Source organism: Sinocyclocheilus anshuiensis, unplaced genomic scaffold (assembly GCF_001515605.1).
Source record: "Sinocyclocheilus anshuiensis isolate Anshui unplaced genomic scaffold, SAMN03320099.WGS_v1.1 scaffold1382, whole genome shotgun sequence".
In the NCBI taxonomy this organism is placed as follows: Eukaryota; Metazoa; Chordata; class Actinopteri; order Cypriniformes; family Cyprinidae; genus Sinocyclocheilus; species Sinocyclocheilus anshuiensis.
The window spans coordinates 634692-654372 of record NW_015554207.1 but is presented as its reverse complement, the minus strand read 5'-3'; the positions used below and the strand labels follow the sequence as shown (position 1 = coordinate 654372).

Sequence of the window (19681 nt, the reverse complement as noted above, 5' to 3'; positions counted from 1 at the left end):
GTCTTTCTCCAGTGTGAGATTTATCAATCATTTATCAATCTGGTGACTAGGAATTATTGCAGGGATTGTGTCTGCTTCATATCATCCAGTGGATGTCTGGAAAGTAAATCAAAGTTGTGGCCATGGGCTCACGTCTTTGATTGCGGCTCTCCGTGGCCTTTAGAAACACAAGATGGCACAGGCATTGGGGGAGAAAGGTCAGGGGGAAGTATGCAGAAAGAGAACTGGTAGTGGGTAGAAAGGAAGGGTAAGAGACCTGATTTCCAATTTCTTAAGTTTCTTCTTTCAGGGTCACATCCCAGCACGTTGTAATCAGTGACTTCCCTCAAGGGAAGACCCTTCTTGTCTTCTGCCTGCTGACTGTCCTTTGCCTTTCCCTGCCTCCTTGGCAATAGCGGCTGTATGCCAGTAATAATTCCACAAAAGCAGTCTGGCAGACAAACAGCATCTGGCTTTTCTATGGGTTCCAGAGTTGTTTGTTAAGCCATCTAACAACACTTTATATCTGGTTAAAGTTCTGGACATCTGTCAGGGCCTATCCCACACTGTGACTCAGATCATTCTTTGATACTGAAAATTACTCATCAGACACAAGGTCAAGGATGTGTTTAGTTCAGACTGAGAAACGAAAGGAAAGATTAAGGATTGGAAAAGGGGTTGGGTAGCATGTTATCAGGCATATTGAGACTTTGAGGGACCTGTTGTTTCCTAAACTGGCCAGCTCCAGAGTGGGAAGGGTGTTCCCTTGCAGCCTCCTTTCTCTTTCTGGTACTCTGGGATTCATTAAGCATGGAGCTTAGGAACCCAGAGTCCTCTGGAGAGGAAGGGCAAGAGAGAGAATGGTGTGGGTTAAGAGAGCAAGAGAGATTTTTCATTTGGAGAACATGCTTAAAGATTAATCACATTTAACTCTGTAACAAGCAAATCCCTGCCATGAAATGTTAGCATTTTAGCAGTGTCTGACTTAAATCCCTTTCACTTTCTGAATGTCATGAGATGCCTTCAATGTTGTATCGTCAACTCAATGTATCTAGATACTCAAAGGATCATCCTCTGTTCCTGTCATCATGTTTTCATTTTCATGTTGGCACCACCCATGTAACAATGTTGTGTGAATTGTTAGAAAACCACAGGGTATGATTAAAAAGGTCAGCGGCAAATGGGGTCAAAGATGAAACTGTATGAACTGTAAAAATTGAACGTTGCATTACAATGCTTTACCTGAACACAATGCAAATCAGGCTATATAACAAACACCAACTTAACATCAGTCACATTTTCTTTAAATTGTTTTTATTTACTTGTTACATTGACTAACATAAATAAACAATTTATTTATGGACAAAAGGCACACAGTTCAAATATAAACAAGGAGATCATATTTACAACTTCGAACAAATAGCAAGTATGGAACGCAAATGGCAGCAATGGGAACGGTGAGTTTTTGGGGAAAAAAAAAAAGAATAAGAATGTGAAGCTGCAACAACAGCCTCGAGTCATTGACGTGCCTCTTACTAATGTGGGTTCCAATCCATGGTCATCCATGGAAGCCACAGCAGAGACACTCATCCACACACATGATTCGCACACTAAACTGTCCAGCACAGAGGAGGGATGCCATAAACACAATCCCCATTTGTATTCACAGAGGCATGAGAAGACGCGCACTGAAAGGTCACACAGAAACCCTCACACATGATTGAGGCTGGGAACAATATCCGAACGTATCCCATATGGTTCATGAGTTCTATTCGGATTGCTGGTGCACAACTACTCCTGTCTCTTTTCAAACTGGCCGAATGTGCACACGGGTCTCTTGTGCAGGAATCTAGATGTGCAGTGATCTTCAAATATCCACCGTATTGCCCACCTCTTCATACTGAATGATGAAGTAAGGATAACTCTGATCATCGCTGAAGATGACAAAGATCTGCGGGTCCATCCAGTTGTCCACACAGGAGTCAAATAAGTCGCTGGAGGTGTCTCTTGGATTCAGTGGGGGTGGGCGGCGCATGGAAGGGTTGCCCACTGTGAACTTGCCCGTCAAGACTTTGCCCAGAAACATGTAGTGCACACCACGAGGCGAGCGCTTGGAGAAGTTGTGAGAATAGACAGCCTTGCGTGCAAAGTAGCTGCCTTGGCCGAACATGGTGGCGTGCTTGCCACACACACGTGGGTCGAAGTTGTGCTTACAGATGCCCTCCACCACATCCTGGGACGTGCCGTGGAACAGGTGGCGTTCGTTCAGCATGCAGTCCATCTCTGACATGTGCCGTGACATGTACTCCTTCTTCCTGTAAAGAGAAGGAGAAACAGACATTTCAGTTAACATTGTTAAAAGCCAAAACCAGAAAACGGGAGTTAGCATTAGACAAAAGTAAAGACAGAACAGACTAAGACTGTGTAAGGCAACCACGATTCAAACCAGTTGGCCAGTAACACAATGCATGGCTTTCATCGTATTGTAAGAACAATAATTTTATGCAAGGAATAAAGGAATAATATTTCCAAAGAATAAAATGTAGCATCATATGTTTATCTAGTATATCTTAATGTGATTTACAGAGGCTAGGGATGCACATTACAATCCTAGTTGATACTTGATACCGATAAGCTGATAGTTATTTATGTTCTGGACAATAATTGATAAATTGCAGATATTAAAATTAGATATCTTGTATAAAGAAATTAAAGATATACTAAAAATTCAAATGAATAGTTTTACATGCTACATGAATATTTTGAGATATGCTAAAGATTAAATTTAACAGTGTATTAAATCATGCCACAAAATAGGCCTGTGAAATTAAAAACTCATAACCCTTTCACAAGTAAGTTTAGAATATTCTAGCTGTCCCCCAGAGCGAGTTTTTTTAAGGTGACCTCTATTTTAGAACATTTCCCCTTATTGTTTCCATGGTCACGCATCATGCTTGTCATGTGACACCGCAGCCACAATAACACTGTATGACAGATGGATCACTTTTAATTTGTTTTTCCTTTTTTAATCAAAACTTGCTTACCATGTCATCAACTGTCTGCTATTCTGATTTTCAAATACGTGTAAGTGAGTCTGTTTTGTCATTTAAAAACCTTTATAAATGATCTTAATCTATAACGTGAGATGGGTGCCGTCATGTTTGTGCGCGCTGCAGTTCAGAGAGTCCTGTCAGTAGGATTTACAGCACGTAAATTCATCAGTTTCTCCCGAAATACATGCAAGTAAGTGGCCGGTGAACTGAGAGAAGAATAGAGTGAATTTTAGTTACTTACACTATGTGTATCTGATATGAATAAAACACGTCGGCAAATTATATTAGAATGGATTCTTATTGCTGCATCCATAGACATCAGTGTGTATTTTACAAACTCTAAATGTATGGTTTTATTAGTATTTATGTTCATTTAAATGTCCGAAACTTAAAATAAACATCATGTGGTTGAAAACATTGCATAGTTGTGATTATATGACAAGTGCTGAGCGCATCCTTCTCTGAATTTGGTTTGAATTTGGCAGTTATGTGACGTCACCGAACATTCTACAACCCATATGTGGGACCGTACTCCCATGGGCACAGAAATAAAAATCCCACATGTGGGACCACACCACATTGTACTGTTAATTCTTTGCCTTTACAACCTCACATCTGGTAAATCTTCTCAATTCAGCCACCACTGTGACAGGTGTGCAAAAAAGTGAATTTTGAACCCTGATGCCAACAATTACCTTATGCAAACTTCTAGGACTAAAATAAAACACAACTTTGTTGTGTCAGAGCATGCCAGCTGCCCTTGCACAAAAACAAGACAACAAGCCAAACTCTGGAGCACTCAGCCTGTCATCTTGTCAAATGGAAACAGAGAAGTGAGAGGGTACAGAAAGGGTGAGTAAACAGATGAGCGCCAGGGACCTGAGTGAACCCAGTCAGCAACAGGGCTCGATTAGCCTAGAGTCTGTGCCTTGATTGTTGTGGGCCCCGCAAGGTCAGCCTGGCTGAAAGAAACTCTCTGATCAGTAGAGTACTCAGTGTGACACTGCCTGGCCCCTGCTGACCTCAAGTGACCCTACGGCCATTGACAAGGCCCAGTTGTCACAATCATCGACTGACACGCTTACGCGCACATTGCCGGGGAGCAGTGACTCCATATGCGTCAGTAAAGTCATCACTCGTGTTGTTTCAGCTTCTCCTTTCATCTCCTTTAAACTCTTTTACACCAAGCTACTCTGCCATCAGTCTCTTTTGTTCTTTCTTTTACTGATGCAAACAAATCCTCTTTCATGCTTACCCAGTGACATTCTCTCTCTCTCTCGCTCGTTGGCCAACACCCTGGAAACACTCACAACTACTGTACAAAAGATCTTCACCTGCACAAGCATATGAACACACCAACCTTTATTCCTTCAGCTCTCTTTCCCAGGCTACTACAATAAGTGCTTGCAAGGATGAACTAATCACTGGATTTGCCAAACGTTGTGAGGTTCACTGCACTGAATCTTTGAATGATATTCAAGAGTTTTGTTTGAGACACGTAGTAGCATGTAAATAAGATATCCACACCTCTATATTCAGTTGGCCTCTCAGAAATATATAGGATTTCAGATTTCAATTCACCTCAATAAGCCAAGCAAAACAAGCAAACTATACATGAATGTTTTACATATTGATCAGTCTATTCTTGTCTAAGTGGATGGTTCTTGGCTAGAAGTTTTTTTCTTTTTTAAAGTTGAACAATTTTTAATTTGATAATATTACTGTTTTATTATAATTTCTAAAACCTGTCAAAAGTCTTAAATCATGCAAATATGTAATTTTATTCTATTGTATTTATTGCCACCAATACCAGTAAAATGTCACGGTTCTCTGTACCAGTTTCAGTACAAAAGCAAAAACTATTAAAACTATTTAACTATTTAATTTAACTGGTTGAAAATATAAAAACTGAAAGGCTGGTGTAGTTTTTTTTATATTTTTTTAATAATAATGACTTGGTACCAAAGTACCAGTGCTTTTGACAACACTATTCTATTCTCACCTTTTTTTTTTTGACAGAAAGAACCAATTCTACACATAATTTTGTGAAAAATTGTTCATCACTCTAATAGTCGGTAGAACAAAAATATGTTATGAACTTAATACACAGTACATACATTACAGAAATGATTAGTAATTTGATTTGGCTTCAGTACAATGACTATACAAAAGCTATTACTTAGTTTTTAGAAACAACATGTTGTCAATAGTATCACGCTTAATATTTTCTCGCAGAGTATAAATGGGTCGGTCTTTACACATTAAAATATTTAGCTGCCTTCATATTTTAAGAAAGGGGGTTCATTGTATTTAAAGGCACAATATGTAAGATTTTTTTATTAAAATATCCAAAAACCACTAGAACAGTGTTATATATTTTGTTGACTTGTGTACTTACATTATCCCAAATGTTTCGAAGAATGTTTAAATCCAGAGAAATAAGCAATTTTAACTAGTGACACGGACCGTGTCCATAGTGTCATTGTGTCGCCTGCTAATGACGTCATAACCCCTCGATTTCTGGTTTTTTTTTGTAGAAAACATGGAAACACCAAAGACGCTTTAATATGCTATGCATTTTATTAGACAGGTGACGACCGCACAGAGTAGCATTATAACAGAACGTTCAAATGTATCTAGTATGATAAAACAGCGCTGCTTACTTCCGCTGCTTTCCGGGAGGAGCGGAAGCGGTCGAATGTGGTATAATAAAAGCTCCGCTGCTCTCGAGCCGTGTGTCGCGCTTGTTCAGCTGCCTCGTTTTGCTTCGACGGCTTTCCGCCTCACTCTGCTTCAGGCATAATAAAAGCTCTGCTGCTTTCGAGCCATGTGTCACTCTCATCTCTCATTAGCAATTGCTTCAGCGGCCTCGTTTCGCTTTGACGGCTTTCCACCTCTCTCTGCTTCATACTACGATGTTAATAAATCTTTAATACATTAGCTCATCCATGAACCTGATTTCTGGTCGAGTCCCATCTGATTGCTTCGGCTGTGGGGATGAAGACGACAACTCCCATGATTCCACACTCAGTCACAGCGTCATCTAACATCGTAAATAAATTCTCGTAAATAAATAAATTCTTTGTTTGTTTTGAATACGCGCCCTCTAGTGGCAAAAAATTACATATTGTGCCTTTAAGGGTCCTTGGCATAAAAGAAGTTTGAAAATGCCTATACTAGACTACCAAAATGTAATATACCTAAACTGTCACCACATTATTATATTATTTACAAACATACTGTCTACTGTGCGTTCGGAAACAGCAATCACTCCAGCTATGGCATTATTAGACACATGGAAATATGCAAGGATTAGTTAATTGGTCGCCTGCTTAAGATAGCAGTGAACAAACACGCACGCACAAACACACCTCATGAGTCAACAGCAATACATTTTTCTTCCTGACTCATCCCTTTTCTGGAACCTATTGTCCTGAGGGGCACGAAAAGTCTTATTAAATTACACCAAGGCCCCACCACTAGCACCCTTTCCTCTCTCACTCACTTCCTCTATCATGTTCCACATTTCACACGCTAAGAAGTTCACCTCACGGACCTACCACAAAAACACATCTGTTTCCGACCAACAAAACTTAGTAAGAACCATTTACGCGGTTGACACCTAGCAGCATGAAAGCAAACATCAAAGCCTCAGAGTCTTGTTCAGGGGTGCGGCTAAATACTCACTTTACAGACGTTTATGAAACACAGATCTGTCCTGATAACCTTCAACCAGTAACCAACAACCATTTTCGTAATGTCAGTGTTTACTAAACACTGCTTTGGCCCCTGATAAATAGTCTAAACCAGCGGTTCTCAATTCCAGTCCTCGCGTACCCCCGCTCCGCTTCCCTGGCCGCTCCCTTGACCGCTGCCCTGGCCGCTTCCCTGGCCGCTTCCCTGGCCGCTTCCCTGGCCGCTTCCCTGGCCGCTTCCCTGGCCGCTTCCCTGGCCGCTTCCCTGGCCGCTTCCCTGGCCGCTTCCCTGGCCGCTTCCCTGGCCGCTTCCCTGGCCGCTTCCCTGGCCGCTTCCCTGGCCGCTTCCCTGGCCGCTTCCCTGGCCGCTTCCGTTACAACGGGGTTCACTGCATGCTCGGCCACTGGTGGTTGGGCAACATTTCTGTGTGGCAGGACACTGGCCATCATGGAAACACCTTTCAGCACACAGTGGAATGTTCTTTGGTTTGGGACATTGACCCGGCTTCACTGCATGGACACAGATAGTCAGCTTTAGTTTGTGCATATAGACAGTATGCCACTCCAATATACAGCACAAAAACACACAAAGCATGAACAAGTTGTACCTACAGAGCGTATTATATTCCAAATATTATTCCTCTATTTTGTAAAGCCATCCCGTGTTTAAAACTATATCCCAAGGCAGCGGTTCTCAATTCCAGTCCTCACGTACCCCCGCTCTGCATGTTTCGTATGTCGCTTTGTTAACGCGCCTGATTCAGATCATCATCTCGTTAGAAGTGAGCTCCGTGCATGAACTGTGTGCCGATTGACATGGACCCTACACAGTTTCCATTGCTCCCTACTCCCTGAGCAGGGGAAATCCGTTGAAGTTTACTTCACTTCGGAATATTCATTTACAGATTTGCGCTGCGTCTTCACACACATACGAAACTTACTAGAGAAGCGTGAAGTGGGACATAATATACCTCTGTAAATAAATACAATTTAAATTCACGTCTCGCACACTTAAATGCCCTTTGTATGGAACATATACGTTCCCTTCAAACTGGAATCATGGAGGAATATCCGGTAATGTCCACTTCGCAGGGCACTTACAGTCAAATATAACAAACGTCTGAAGCAATAAGAGAAACATACAAAATGTGCAGAGCGGGGGTACGCGAGGACTGGAATTGAGAACCGCTGGTCTAAACAACTCTGAATAGCACAAAGGATCTAGACATTGTTTGAGAATCTCCTACCACACCTTTTGTACTTCTCCCAGAGGAAGGGGTTTTGGACACGGAGGATCTTCAGGATGCGGAACTTGGTCTCAGATACGGTCTTGTGGAAGAGGCTGTAGACAGTCCGGTAGCTGCGGTCGTCCCGGGAGACGGGCACCTGCAGGAAGTCCTGACTGGTATTCATGGGTAACCAAGTCTCAGGGTACACTTTAGAGGGGCCGCTTGACGTAGGAGAGAGAGGCTGGTTTCCAGAACTTTCCAGGGAGGAGAGAAATGCTGAGGAAAGGCCACCGAGAGTCCTAAAGAAGAGAGGAAACATGAGATTAAATGAAGAAATATGTAGAAATTCATTAATAAAAAAATTATTTTAAAAACATTAATGGTCATTTTTTTGCTGTGGTACTGAAATTGGTATTGAGAATCATGACATTTCACTCATTTCTTCTGCAGTTTTGGCACGTGTGTTTATGAGAGTCTTGAGGTTGTGGTTAAATGGAGGTCAGGGTTCAGTCCTGTGAATAAACATCCCACTTGATTTCTAGCAGGTAAAGGTTATCCCTCAAGTCAGTGTGACTACCTTATGAGTCCTCTTTTAACTTTTATCTTGTGCTACTTTCCTCTCTCGACTTGATTACCAGTGCTGGAACTGCGGCGATTCCCTTACCATATATATTTTTAAAGCGACTGAGGAAAAGCAAATGAAAAGAAACTAGGGCAATCATTTTGAAAAGCTTATGCAATGTTCTGATTTCAGGCGCTTGTGAGTAGAACAGGACAACTTCTCTGGTGTGTGCGAGCCAGTTTGACTTGAGACCCAATACACAAAGCAATCACACGTACTGTACATTTACTGAGCCAATTGAAAACCTGCTATTTATGTGTGCAATCTTAGCACTATTTAAAAAGACCTTAAAAGGTAAATCTCACAAAATCTTTCAAGAATTGGTTTAGGTTTTATTTCCATTCTAAAATCACAAAAAGTTTGAGGTCTGCATGATCTTTTAATGTTTTAAAAGATGTCTCTCATGCTTAACAAGCTGGCATTTATTTGAGCAAAAATACAATAAAAACAGTAATATTGTAAAATATTATTACAATTTTAAATAACTTTTTTCTATTGTAATAGGTTTTATTATGCATTTTATTCCTGTTATAACAAAGCTGAATCTTCAACAGCCATTACTCCAGTTTTCAGCGTCACATGATTTGTCAGAAATCATTCTAATAGGCTGATTTGGTGCTCAAGAAACATTTCTTCTTATCATCAATGTTAAAAACAGTTGTGCTGCTCAGGATTCTTTGACAAATAGAAAGTTCAAAATAACAGCATTTATTTCAAATAGAAATCTAATGTAAAATTATAATTGTCTAAAAGGAATTATAAAAGAAGGGGAAGAATGGATCAGATTGGTGTGATTCTCACCTCTGAATATTCCCTCCAGCCAAAGTTATCTCTACAGTAGTATTTCCACACAGTCAGGCAGTTAGGGGTGGGGCTTGTGTTTGTGGGTGTGGTTGTGGAGCTGGAAGGCGTGGACAGACGCCTGACGAGGTCAAACTCCATCATAGGAGATTTATTTTAAAAGGAAAGCTTATGCAATGTTCTGATTTCAGGCGCTTGTGAGTAGAACAGGACAACTTCTCTGGTGTGTGCGAGCCAGTTTGACTTGAGACCCAATACACAAAGCAATCACACGTACTGTACATTTACTGAGCCAATTGAAAACCTGCTATTTATGTGTGCAATCTTAGCACTATTTAAAAAGACCTTAAAAGGTAAATCTCACAAAATCTTTCAAGAATTGGTTTAGGTTTTATTTCCATTCTAAAATCACAAAAAGTTTGAGGTCTGCATGATCTTTTAATGTTTTAAAAGATGTCTCTCATGCTTAACAAGCTGGCATTTATTTGAGCAAAAATACAATAAAAACAGTAATATTGTAAAATATTATTACAATTTTAAATAACTTTTTTCTATTGTAATAGGTTTTATTATGCATTTTATTCCTGTTATAACAAAGCTGAATCTTCAACAGCCATTACTCCAGTTTTCAGCGTCACATGATTTGTCAGAAATCATTCTAATAGGCTGATTTGGTGCTCAAGAAACATTTCTTCTTATCATCAATGTTAAAAACAGTTGTGCTGCTCAGGATTCTTTGACAAATAGAAAGTTCAAAATAACAGCATTTATTTCAAATAGAAATCTAATGTAAAATTATAATTGTCTAAAAGGAATTATAAAAGAAGGGGAAGAATGGATCAGATTGGTGTGATTCTCACCTCTGAATATTCCCTCCAGCCAAAGTTATCTCTACAGTAGTATTTCCACACAGTCAGGCAGTTAGGGGTGGGGCTTGTGTTTGTGGGTGTGGTTGTGGAGCTGGAAGGCGTGGACAGACGCCTGACGAGGTCAAACTCCAGGTCACAAACTCGCATGGCACTGAAGTCCAACGTAAACACTCGACCGCTGTACGTGAAACAAAAGTAAACAGAAAGTAAACACAAAATCCCAAACACATGCACATGACAATCACTTACACAGAATAAAAAACAGTTCAATAAAAACGATTCAATTCCCGAAAGCTAATAATCTGTTCTTGAGCCATGACATCAATAAGCTTCCTACACCTAATTTCATTTCCACAAAATTCCTTGGGCATATTAGAAAACTCTCCCTTGGTCTTTGTGGCCCTCAAATACTGAAAAACCCAATGAGGAGTGAGATTGTCCTCCAGACGGAGGGGAATGGAACGGTGACCCCCCTGACTGCCCCCTGCGTTCAGACCTCGGCTTTTTAGGTCACCCTCCAGGGGGTGGCTCGCTAATAATGGCCTCATCGATCACACTTACTCCCCAACACAAAGAGGATTTGGGGTTAAAGGTGAAATGTCTGGGCAAAAGTGGTTCAGATAATGCTCAACCCACATGCAGACCCAAAATTCAACTAGTGAAAGAAACCAGTGAAAGCCTATACAAGGCCCTTTTTAATGGTCAAATCATATACAACCTTTACAAACACATATGCTCAAATTACTTCTGCTCAAAGATAGTCCCACACAAATCACAAATCATCCATTATTAATGCCCATTTGGGTTCCTAAGGGGTCAAATATGAAACTGCAGAAAAAAATGAATAGAACATATAACAACAAGGAGTGAGAGAAATGACAAAGGGAACAAAAACCTCTCACTCAAGCATACCTGTAAAGGTCAAAGACCCAGACAACTGCTGTGTGCACTAGACCAAAACTGCCCGACACACTCAAAATCAACACACCAGAGAGTTCTGAGAGCTAATCTTCAGAAGCACACCAGAAGGACATGGAGCTCTGACAGGATGGGTGGACTGAGGCCTGAAAGAAACACTCATAAGCGAACGTGGCGGACAGTCACGAGGTAGACTAAAGACTGGATGTCCAGAGCACAGCAAAGGGGGCCTAGCAGAGAGACGATCTCAACAACCTCACAAATACATACACACAAAATACAATTAAACAGCAAGAGGCCACTTGTGAGCATGAACGAGCCTTCAAAACATGGCTATAGTAGACTAAACATGAGCACAGTGAGCATAAACAATCTATGTAGAAATGAATTGAAAATTAAAAAAAAAAAATAAAGCACCATGAAGTGCTGGGATGATCTCAGTCCTGTTTATAGATTTTAATGGTAACCAGAAAGAGGACAGTTAAAATCTGGTGACATTTTGGGTTGTAACTTAACCAACAAGGTAAAAATAACTGTCCCTGAAAAAGCTGGTTTTCATTATGTCATTACAACGAGAATTATATTTTTTAACATTATGGTAATGAGAATGTATGACTATTTGTTTACTTGTCATGAAAATAATGTCACAATGCAATGCATATATTAAATTGATTCTTTAGACTTTTGGAATATGACCAGGACATTTCTCAGTAAGAACCATCGTTTTAAATGGTGGAGGGAAAAAAACATCTGAGAAAACTAAGTGCAGCACATGAGCTTCTCACAGTCAGAAGACAGCAAAGAACAGATAGAATAAGCAAACGAGGGTTATTCGTTTTCCCTTAATCACGCTTACACAATGTCTTTTTATCTTTGAAATCATGCCAACAGACACCAAATCTGATCTAAAAAATGCATGACAAACAAAACCAGGCCCAAACTCCACATGCACACATGCGTGTGTAAGAGAGAGAGAGGGAGAGAGGGAGAGAGGGAGAGGGAGGAAGATGCTTATCATTGCTATGTTAACTGACCTACTGAATTGAGTCAGCCCAAAACACACGTATGCATAAACCAGCCATTCACACACACAAAATGTGGTCTCCATGAGTCTCTCTCACACAGTAAGAGTAAGTTAGAGGGTTTTCCAGCAGTCCTTTCCAAAATAAAGCCCATTGTGTAAACAAGTTAAAGGGTTACTTCATCCAAAAATTAAGATTCTGTCATCAATTACTCAACCTCATGTTGTTCCAAACCCGTATGACTTTAATTCATCCATAAAGCATAAAAAGAGTATTTGGAAGAATGAAAATAGCAATTTACAAAAGAATCACATGAATTTTGAGTCAGCTTGTTGTTAATGAATCGATTGAGCCACTTCACAACAGCGTTACAGTTAACTAAAACTATTAACAATTGTTTTCATTAATTGAAATAAAGCTGAAATAAATTAAATATAAATATTCAATAACAACTAGCCTAACTGAACTGAAACAATTTCAAGCTGAAGTACTACAATTATTAAAATAAAAATACATTAAAGCTAAATGGAATTGTTTATAATGTTTACAAAATTACTAATCATTAAAATTAAAACTATATATATGAAATAAAAGCTAATTCAAATTAGTAATAAATACTACACTGTGATATAAATAATACTTTAATTCTAGTTCATAAAACCGGTTGGAACTGACTGACTGTACTTGATATATAGCACACAAGTCACATGAACTGGTTTCAAGGCACTTTTATGTTTGTTTTTTTTTGTCATTTTGGTCCTTATTCACCTTATTCTTCTTCATTATATAAACAAGTGGCTGTAAGCCATACAGGTTTGGAACAACTTGAGAGTGAGTAAATGATGACAGAATTTCAGGCCCCGAAATCATCGCAAATCCTTCAGCATCTACCAAAATGGTCCTTACTCTCTTTTTCATAGCGAAAGACACACATTGTGTCCTCTCAAATGGAACACCATGGGCTTCAATCATACACACCCAGAATCACTCTGAAGCAGCATGTTCGGGACAGCCTGTCTTTTACAGACAGTTCCAGGCACAAACACACAATCTGCCCCAGCAAGTGGCTTCTGGCTCAGCCAACAAAAACCAACAGAGAGACCGACTCCCCATGCTAGAGACCAGAACACAGCCGTTTCAGCACTTCCATCAGGTCATCAGAGCCAAGGCACCAGATAATACCAGTCTAGCAGCCAAACTTGAACATTTAGATGTGTTAATGTCCTTCAGAACACTAAAAAGGACACTAAATCCAGGATTGCTCACACCCCCAGCTGCAAGAGGACAAAATGTAGATTGTTTGTGTAATCTCACGTCTGAGGGGGGGTGCAAGTAAACATGGGGAGAATAACAACTTTGTCTCATATACTGGTAACTAAAACACACAAAACCTGAACATCTAGACAGGGAATGTGAAAGTATAAGCTCAAAAATGTTCTCAGTTATGTCTCATAAAATGTCTTTGACACAAATAAAACCATTTATATGACATATAGCAAGAACATAAAGCTATAATGTCAATTGTATCCCTGCTTTTTTTTAGCTGGTTAAAACTGGTCTAGGTGGTTTCTAATCCGAGTCATGTTGGTGTTTATTGTTTAGCTGGTTATCCAGCTGGTGCCCAAAACCCCTTTATGAACAAGCCAACAGACCAACCTGAGCCAGCTAAGCCCAGCAAACTGGTTTGGGCTCTAAGATTGTTATTTATGTTCTATAATAGTATTTATTAATATTGAAAATTAACTTTTTTTAAAAATATTTTCAGTTTTAATTTGCATTTACATTTTAGTCATTTTGTTATGAGCTAATGTCATTTTTATCTGTATTTTTTTTTACATTTCTATATGGCTTATATAGTTGTATTTCAGTTTTTGTAGCTAATTGTACTTAAACTTATTTCTGTCATTTTCTTTTTTTTATTTCAATTACTAAAAACAAATTTTAAAGTATTCGTTTTAGGTAATAATAACAAACTGGCTAAGATAATTTGGTCCTGTAAGAATTTGATGAGAAATGTTTCTGAATTTTGAATAGAATATGATATGTTGGCATTTTTGAGCACAGTCCAGAGCTCTTCTGTAAGAATACTGGGGTCTAATAAACGCAGGAGACGCAAGCAACAGTCTCTGTTTGCCCTCACTGCTGTGTAGGAGTGACAAATGAGACATTTAAAAATCTCATTTTGTGATTTTCCTCATCTACAAGAAGTGCAAAATATCTGAATCAATAATCCAAATCCTTCCCTTGAATGCAAAAGACAACAACAATATTATCAGATTTCCTGGAATCTATGTACAAAATGTCTGCCCTGACAACATTACAGAAAATAAAAACGCTGTCCCTTGCACAACAAATGTTCATTAATCCACAGATGCAAAACTTAAGATAGGGCTGAGCTGAAGTTTCTTAACAGACTGAGCCACTCATGAGTTTCACAACCCAAATATCCTTCTGCAGGAATCATGTTGCCAGTTTCGCTCCGGGGAGTTGCTGACTCATGCTAAGTCATCTGCTCTCAATACTGCAGCAGAGACACGCTCGACAGTGCCAGCATCTCTCCTCAGGGCTTGTGACCGAGAAGGCCGGTGTGGACACCGCACTTTCGTTCCACCTGCCCTTCTGCATCTAAATCAGGAGCAAACCAAGGCCATTAACAAGAACTAAAGCTATCACTTCCCAGAGTGAAAACACAACAACAAAACAGATGAGAGAAAACTGGTTTGGGTAAATTAAGAGGCTCTTTATAACGACAGAAAGAAAGAGGGAGTTTGCAGTCTGTTGCTTTCTGTTCTTTCTCTCTGCAACGCTCGTTCTTTGTCCAGAACTCTCTGCTGGTACAATGAGGAAAGAACAGAGCATTCTGGGATTAAGGAGGAATGGGTGGTTACAGAAGTGACTGCACTGGGAGGTAAAGAGCTAAGACGACATGAAATAAGAGAGTCCGAAAGGATTACACAGTGTCTCTGAACAACCAGAGCTCTCTTGCTACTACATTTGTGTGCGATGTCATTTATGACGTCATTTCTCCGACGCGATTATCTGTAGAAACCTGGAAAGCTGGCAGTGGGACATAACGTGGCTTGGATTTCACAACATGGTGCACTTTAGCACGGACACATGCACATTTGTATAGCGCTCAGCTTGTGTCACCTTTTTCTTTTGGATGTGCATCAAGGTATGCGACACCTAGCACGCAGTGTTTCACTGCAGCACGCACACACACACACACACACACACACACACACACACATTCGCGCCGGCTTTCCTGACAGACTAGGTTTCACTGTAGCTCACACACTTTTCATTTTCGCACAAGTGCTCGCTTCTTTTTAAAGCCTGGCACGCCAAGCTCAAGTTGGCCACCTGTGCACCGGGTAACCATGGCGACCATTATCCGTCAGGGCGCCTGACGGAACGAGTTATAGCACGGTGATAACAATAGAAGTTCCAGTGCCCCCTTACCCTGCCTCGCAGACAAAGCGCGGTCACCAAATACAGAGGACCCCGAGACTGTTTCAATCCTCTCGTCCTTTTGGCCTCCTTCCCTCTCTCCGGTGCTAAAAATAACCTTCCGGCCATTAAATGAAGTGCAAAGACTGATTCTCTCTGCGCTCATCAGCACAACCTACTTATGAAGCCACAGGCTTTTCTAGTCCACATCTGCACACACGCAAATCTGAAAGCAAAGAGCTGTGTGAGAATGGACAGAGATTGATAAGCGCAATATAGATGTGAATGGGCAGACAATAAGCAGGATGGAGAGACTGTAATTAAAGGCAATGAATGGTGCTGAGGGAAACAGAGAGAAGGAGAGGGAGAGGGGAGCGGTTGATAAGCAGGTTTCACCTCTTTATCTCTCTCGCTACCTGTGAGGTGGAGTCATGGGTGAATAACCTGCTCTGCTCTTCCTGTAAGCCCTGCTAAAGTGCTGCATCACTTTGATGTCCCCCTGACCCAATCATGAGGCAGCGTTCATCGCCACGGTGACCATGACCTGTAATCACCTGATGATTCACCAGTGTCAGGCGCTGAGATCAGTCAATGCACACACACACACACACACCCTCATTTGACTCGACTCGGTGAGATGTAAAAAGATTGAGGACGAGGAGCATTTAAAAACACTATCCAGCAACGTTAAATGACCTTGAATAACCTGAAAATTAAATTGTTAAATTAAAGGTATTTTTAAAAAGCCTGTTTAGTGATAAAAAAAATTAAGTAAAATCATTGACTAAAGCCATAAAAACACTGTTTAGCCAACGCAGGAGTTTAGAGGCAGTGGTAGACCTTACAGAGAAAACTGATCACAAAACTGCTATATGCGTTTATATAAAGTGCTTTCTGACCTACTTTGGAATGCAATACCACATGAAACAGATAAGAAAACTGTTTGTGTTCATGTACTAAGAGTATGTTTCAGGCCTTAGTTTCACAATTTTAAATCCCATGTACACAACCGCATTTAAATGAAGTTTGAAATACCCTAAAACTATTCTTCTGTATGCATACAGAGTCACTCCTGTTCTGATCTTAAGTTTTTAAATAAATATTATTTAAATGTTAAATATTGATGAGTATCATAATATATTGTAATAATATGCTTATAATAAACATATTTCTAAATAAATAATGCACTTTTATGCTCAGCATTCTCCTTCTCCCGAACATATTTTGTATATTTCCCTAGAAAAAAAAGTTGTTGGGAGCAACTACAAGTCTAAAAATGTAAACGTCTGTGAATGAGTCAGATCAGAGATTGTCTTACTATAGGGAGATGAGAGGGTCTGTATTACTTACTATTGGAGAAAGCGTAACGGTCAACTTGGATCACGTGTGCCTTAATAACCAATCACATTACAGCCTTGAGTTGTGCGACACTCAATCGCCATTTACGGACACCATAGGAATGAATGAGAAGAGCTGTAAGCTGAATCCCACTTGTCGCAAAAAGTCAGTGACTTAGGCCAACTTATAAAACAGCATTTTTTACGATGTAAACTCTAAAAATAGTTCAATCCAAAAGTATTGCTTAGTGTAAAACATGTTGAAGATTAGCTGATAGGCTGTCGATTCATTAAATCATAAGCTGTTATTCTTCTAAAAAGCTGTTTATTTAGCTTAGTGAAGCCTCTCCTCCACTGACATCCATTAAAAAAAAAAAAACGGCCTCTGGTCTCCTTTCACACGTACTGGCAAACCGGAAGCGTTAGCATTAGCCGTTACGCTTTTTTGGCTAAAGGTTGCAGGCTTGCCTTCTAGTGACTTTGGTCAGATCACCCTTAAAAGAGAGTGATGTCACTACATTAACAACTAGATGTTCAGTTTAATTTTAAAAATCTGTAGTAACATCTGAACTTTCTGAGAGCATATTTTACTGTACAATACAGTTTGCAACTTGTGTAAATGCAACTGTAAATAAACAAACTGTGTGTACAGAATACGATTAAAGTCGCAATGAAAAAGAAGTAAAAACAGGCCCTTTCTTCAGTATTGTGGCGTACATCTGAGTGAAACGGATTATCGAAAAAGAAAAATATGTAGGGTGGAGACTTTGTTCTATCCATTGGTTGTTGATAGGATGGAGGCAGATCTGAATGTGAACTTGCGGATAATTGTAAGAAATGGGTGGGATTTAAGCAGACTAAATGATTGGAAAAGTCCAGCTTATGTTACTAGAGTGAAGCCTGTTGTTTCACCGGAAGATCGATTTATATCAAATCAATAAAAAATAAAAAAAATGAAATGAAATGCATGGATGAATTTTTTCACTATAAGATCAATAACACGAATTTATAAAAATAGATTGGGTGCAGTTTCATTTCACGCAGACTTTCATTTAAAAAATCTGCAGTCACCATTTAATTTTTTCCAGAGCTTTTCGACTGTATAATTCTTACTTCTGTAAATAAACAAACTCTGTGTGTACAGAACGATATTAAGAACTCAGAACAGGAGCGACAAGCACATTTAGCAGCAGTGTGTCACCAAAGTGAATTCAGATTTTTGACCTTACATAAACTTGCCCAGTTTAGGCCATTCTCTTGTTATCCAGCACTTTTGCAAATCAGGGGAACTTGAACCCAGCTGGCAGACTAAAACACTATACAGTTCTGCTTTTCTGAAAGCTAAATCATGGTTCTGCTGATTTCACCAGCTTTAAATGCACACACGCCCAGGGTACTGAAGAGAAACAGTGGTAAAAGAGTCAAAGCAAGGGGAGGGAGGTGGCTGAAAGAGCGAGCGAGAGAAAGAAAACGCATGAATTGTGAAGGATTAGCAGCCCTTAAAAACCTTGTGCGCCACTGAGCATGCCCAAACCCAAGGTCTGCATCGGGACTGGCATGTTCCACATATACAACCACTTCTAAAAGACACTCTCCAATGATTAGCCTTTAACCCGGCAACCCTGTGCCCCCCTGGCACACATGCTCCAAACACCAGTGAAAAGGCACCGCTGAGCAAGCTGTGGTTTGCGGTGTCAGATGGTCGACTGGGAAACGTCGCAGACCAAATGCTAGAAGAAAGAGAGAGACATTTAATATTTCTACGCTCTCCTGCCTCTCATTCCAAAGCAGCAAAATACAGTATGATCTTCTTACCTACTTAATCCCATACACACAAAACAACTCACTTTTTCGTGCTCAGCTTGAGCAGCCTGCATGCCAGCATTATTCACACCCAGCACGAACGTCACAGTCTGAGAAGAATTCAACAAACATACACACTCACGTATGCACCTGATCACACACTACTAGGGGTGGGGGAAAAATTGATACAGCATAGTATCGCGATAGTTTAAATTGGATGTATGGACTTAGTTCGGATTTGTAAACAAGGAGGGGATGTAAGTAGGGATGCACCGAAAATATAGGCTACATATAATAATAATATATATGGCGCGCCACGTCGTGCCCCGCAGTGTTCAGCGCGCATGTTTCACTCTCCTCGTCACTCAGTATTCCGTTCTATGAATGTGCGTTCCGCTCGTGTACCGCTCATGCTCATCGGAAAAGCAAAGTCCACTCAAATAACGCGCTGACAGGAAATTTCTATGCAGTATAGGCCTACGGTTTGCAGTAGCGCTACTGTGCTGTAACATGGTGTAGGCTAGTTCAGCTGTACTGGGCAACGCTGCTAAAATGATGCTACCTCCAGTGACACGATGCTCTGCTATGCTATGCTCTGATAATAATAGCTTTGTAGGACTATACATTATTTTGGATAATTAGTCAAAAAAAAAACTTATATCTGATTCTGTTACATAGAAGTGAATAAAAATAATATATTGATATTTAATATTAAGGTAACACGTTTCAATTAGGTTACATTAGTTAATGTTGGTTAATGTATTAACTATCATGAACGAACCATGAACAATACATTTATTACAGTATTTATTAATCTTTCTTAATGTTAATGAGAATACAGTTATTCACTGTTAGTTCATGTTAATTCAGAGTGCATTAACTGTTAACAAGCACAACTGTTGA

General features: G+C 39.9%; 1 protein-coding gene across 1 annotated transcript in view; it reads right to left on the bottom strand.

The window, feature by feature from the left end:
• Positions 1 to 1292: 1292 nt before the first annotated feature.
• The window catches only part of LOC107671066 (TCDD-inducible poly [ADP-ribose] polymerase-like), a 26439-nt gene continuing 8050 nt past the window's right edge, over positions 1293 to 19681 (bottom strand). The window contains exons 3-5 of the mRNA XM_016463911.1: positions 10240 to 10426; positions 7980 to 8293; positions 1293 to 2294 (exon numbers count right to left, since the gene is read on the bottom strand). Of these exons, the coding sequence (XP_016319397.1) occupies positions 1847 to 2294; positions 7980 to 8293; positions 10240 to 10426 (949 nt within the window). The 3' untranslated portion in view covers positions 1293 to 1846. The remainder of the gene's footprint in view (positions 2295 to 7979; positions 8294 to 10239; positions 10427 to 19681) is intronic.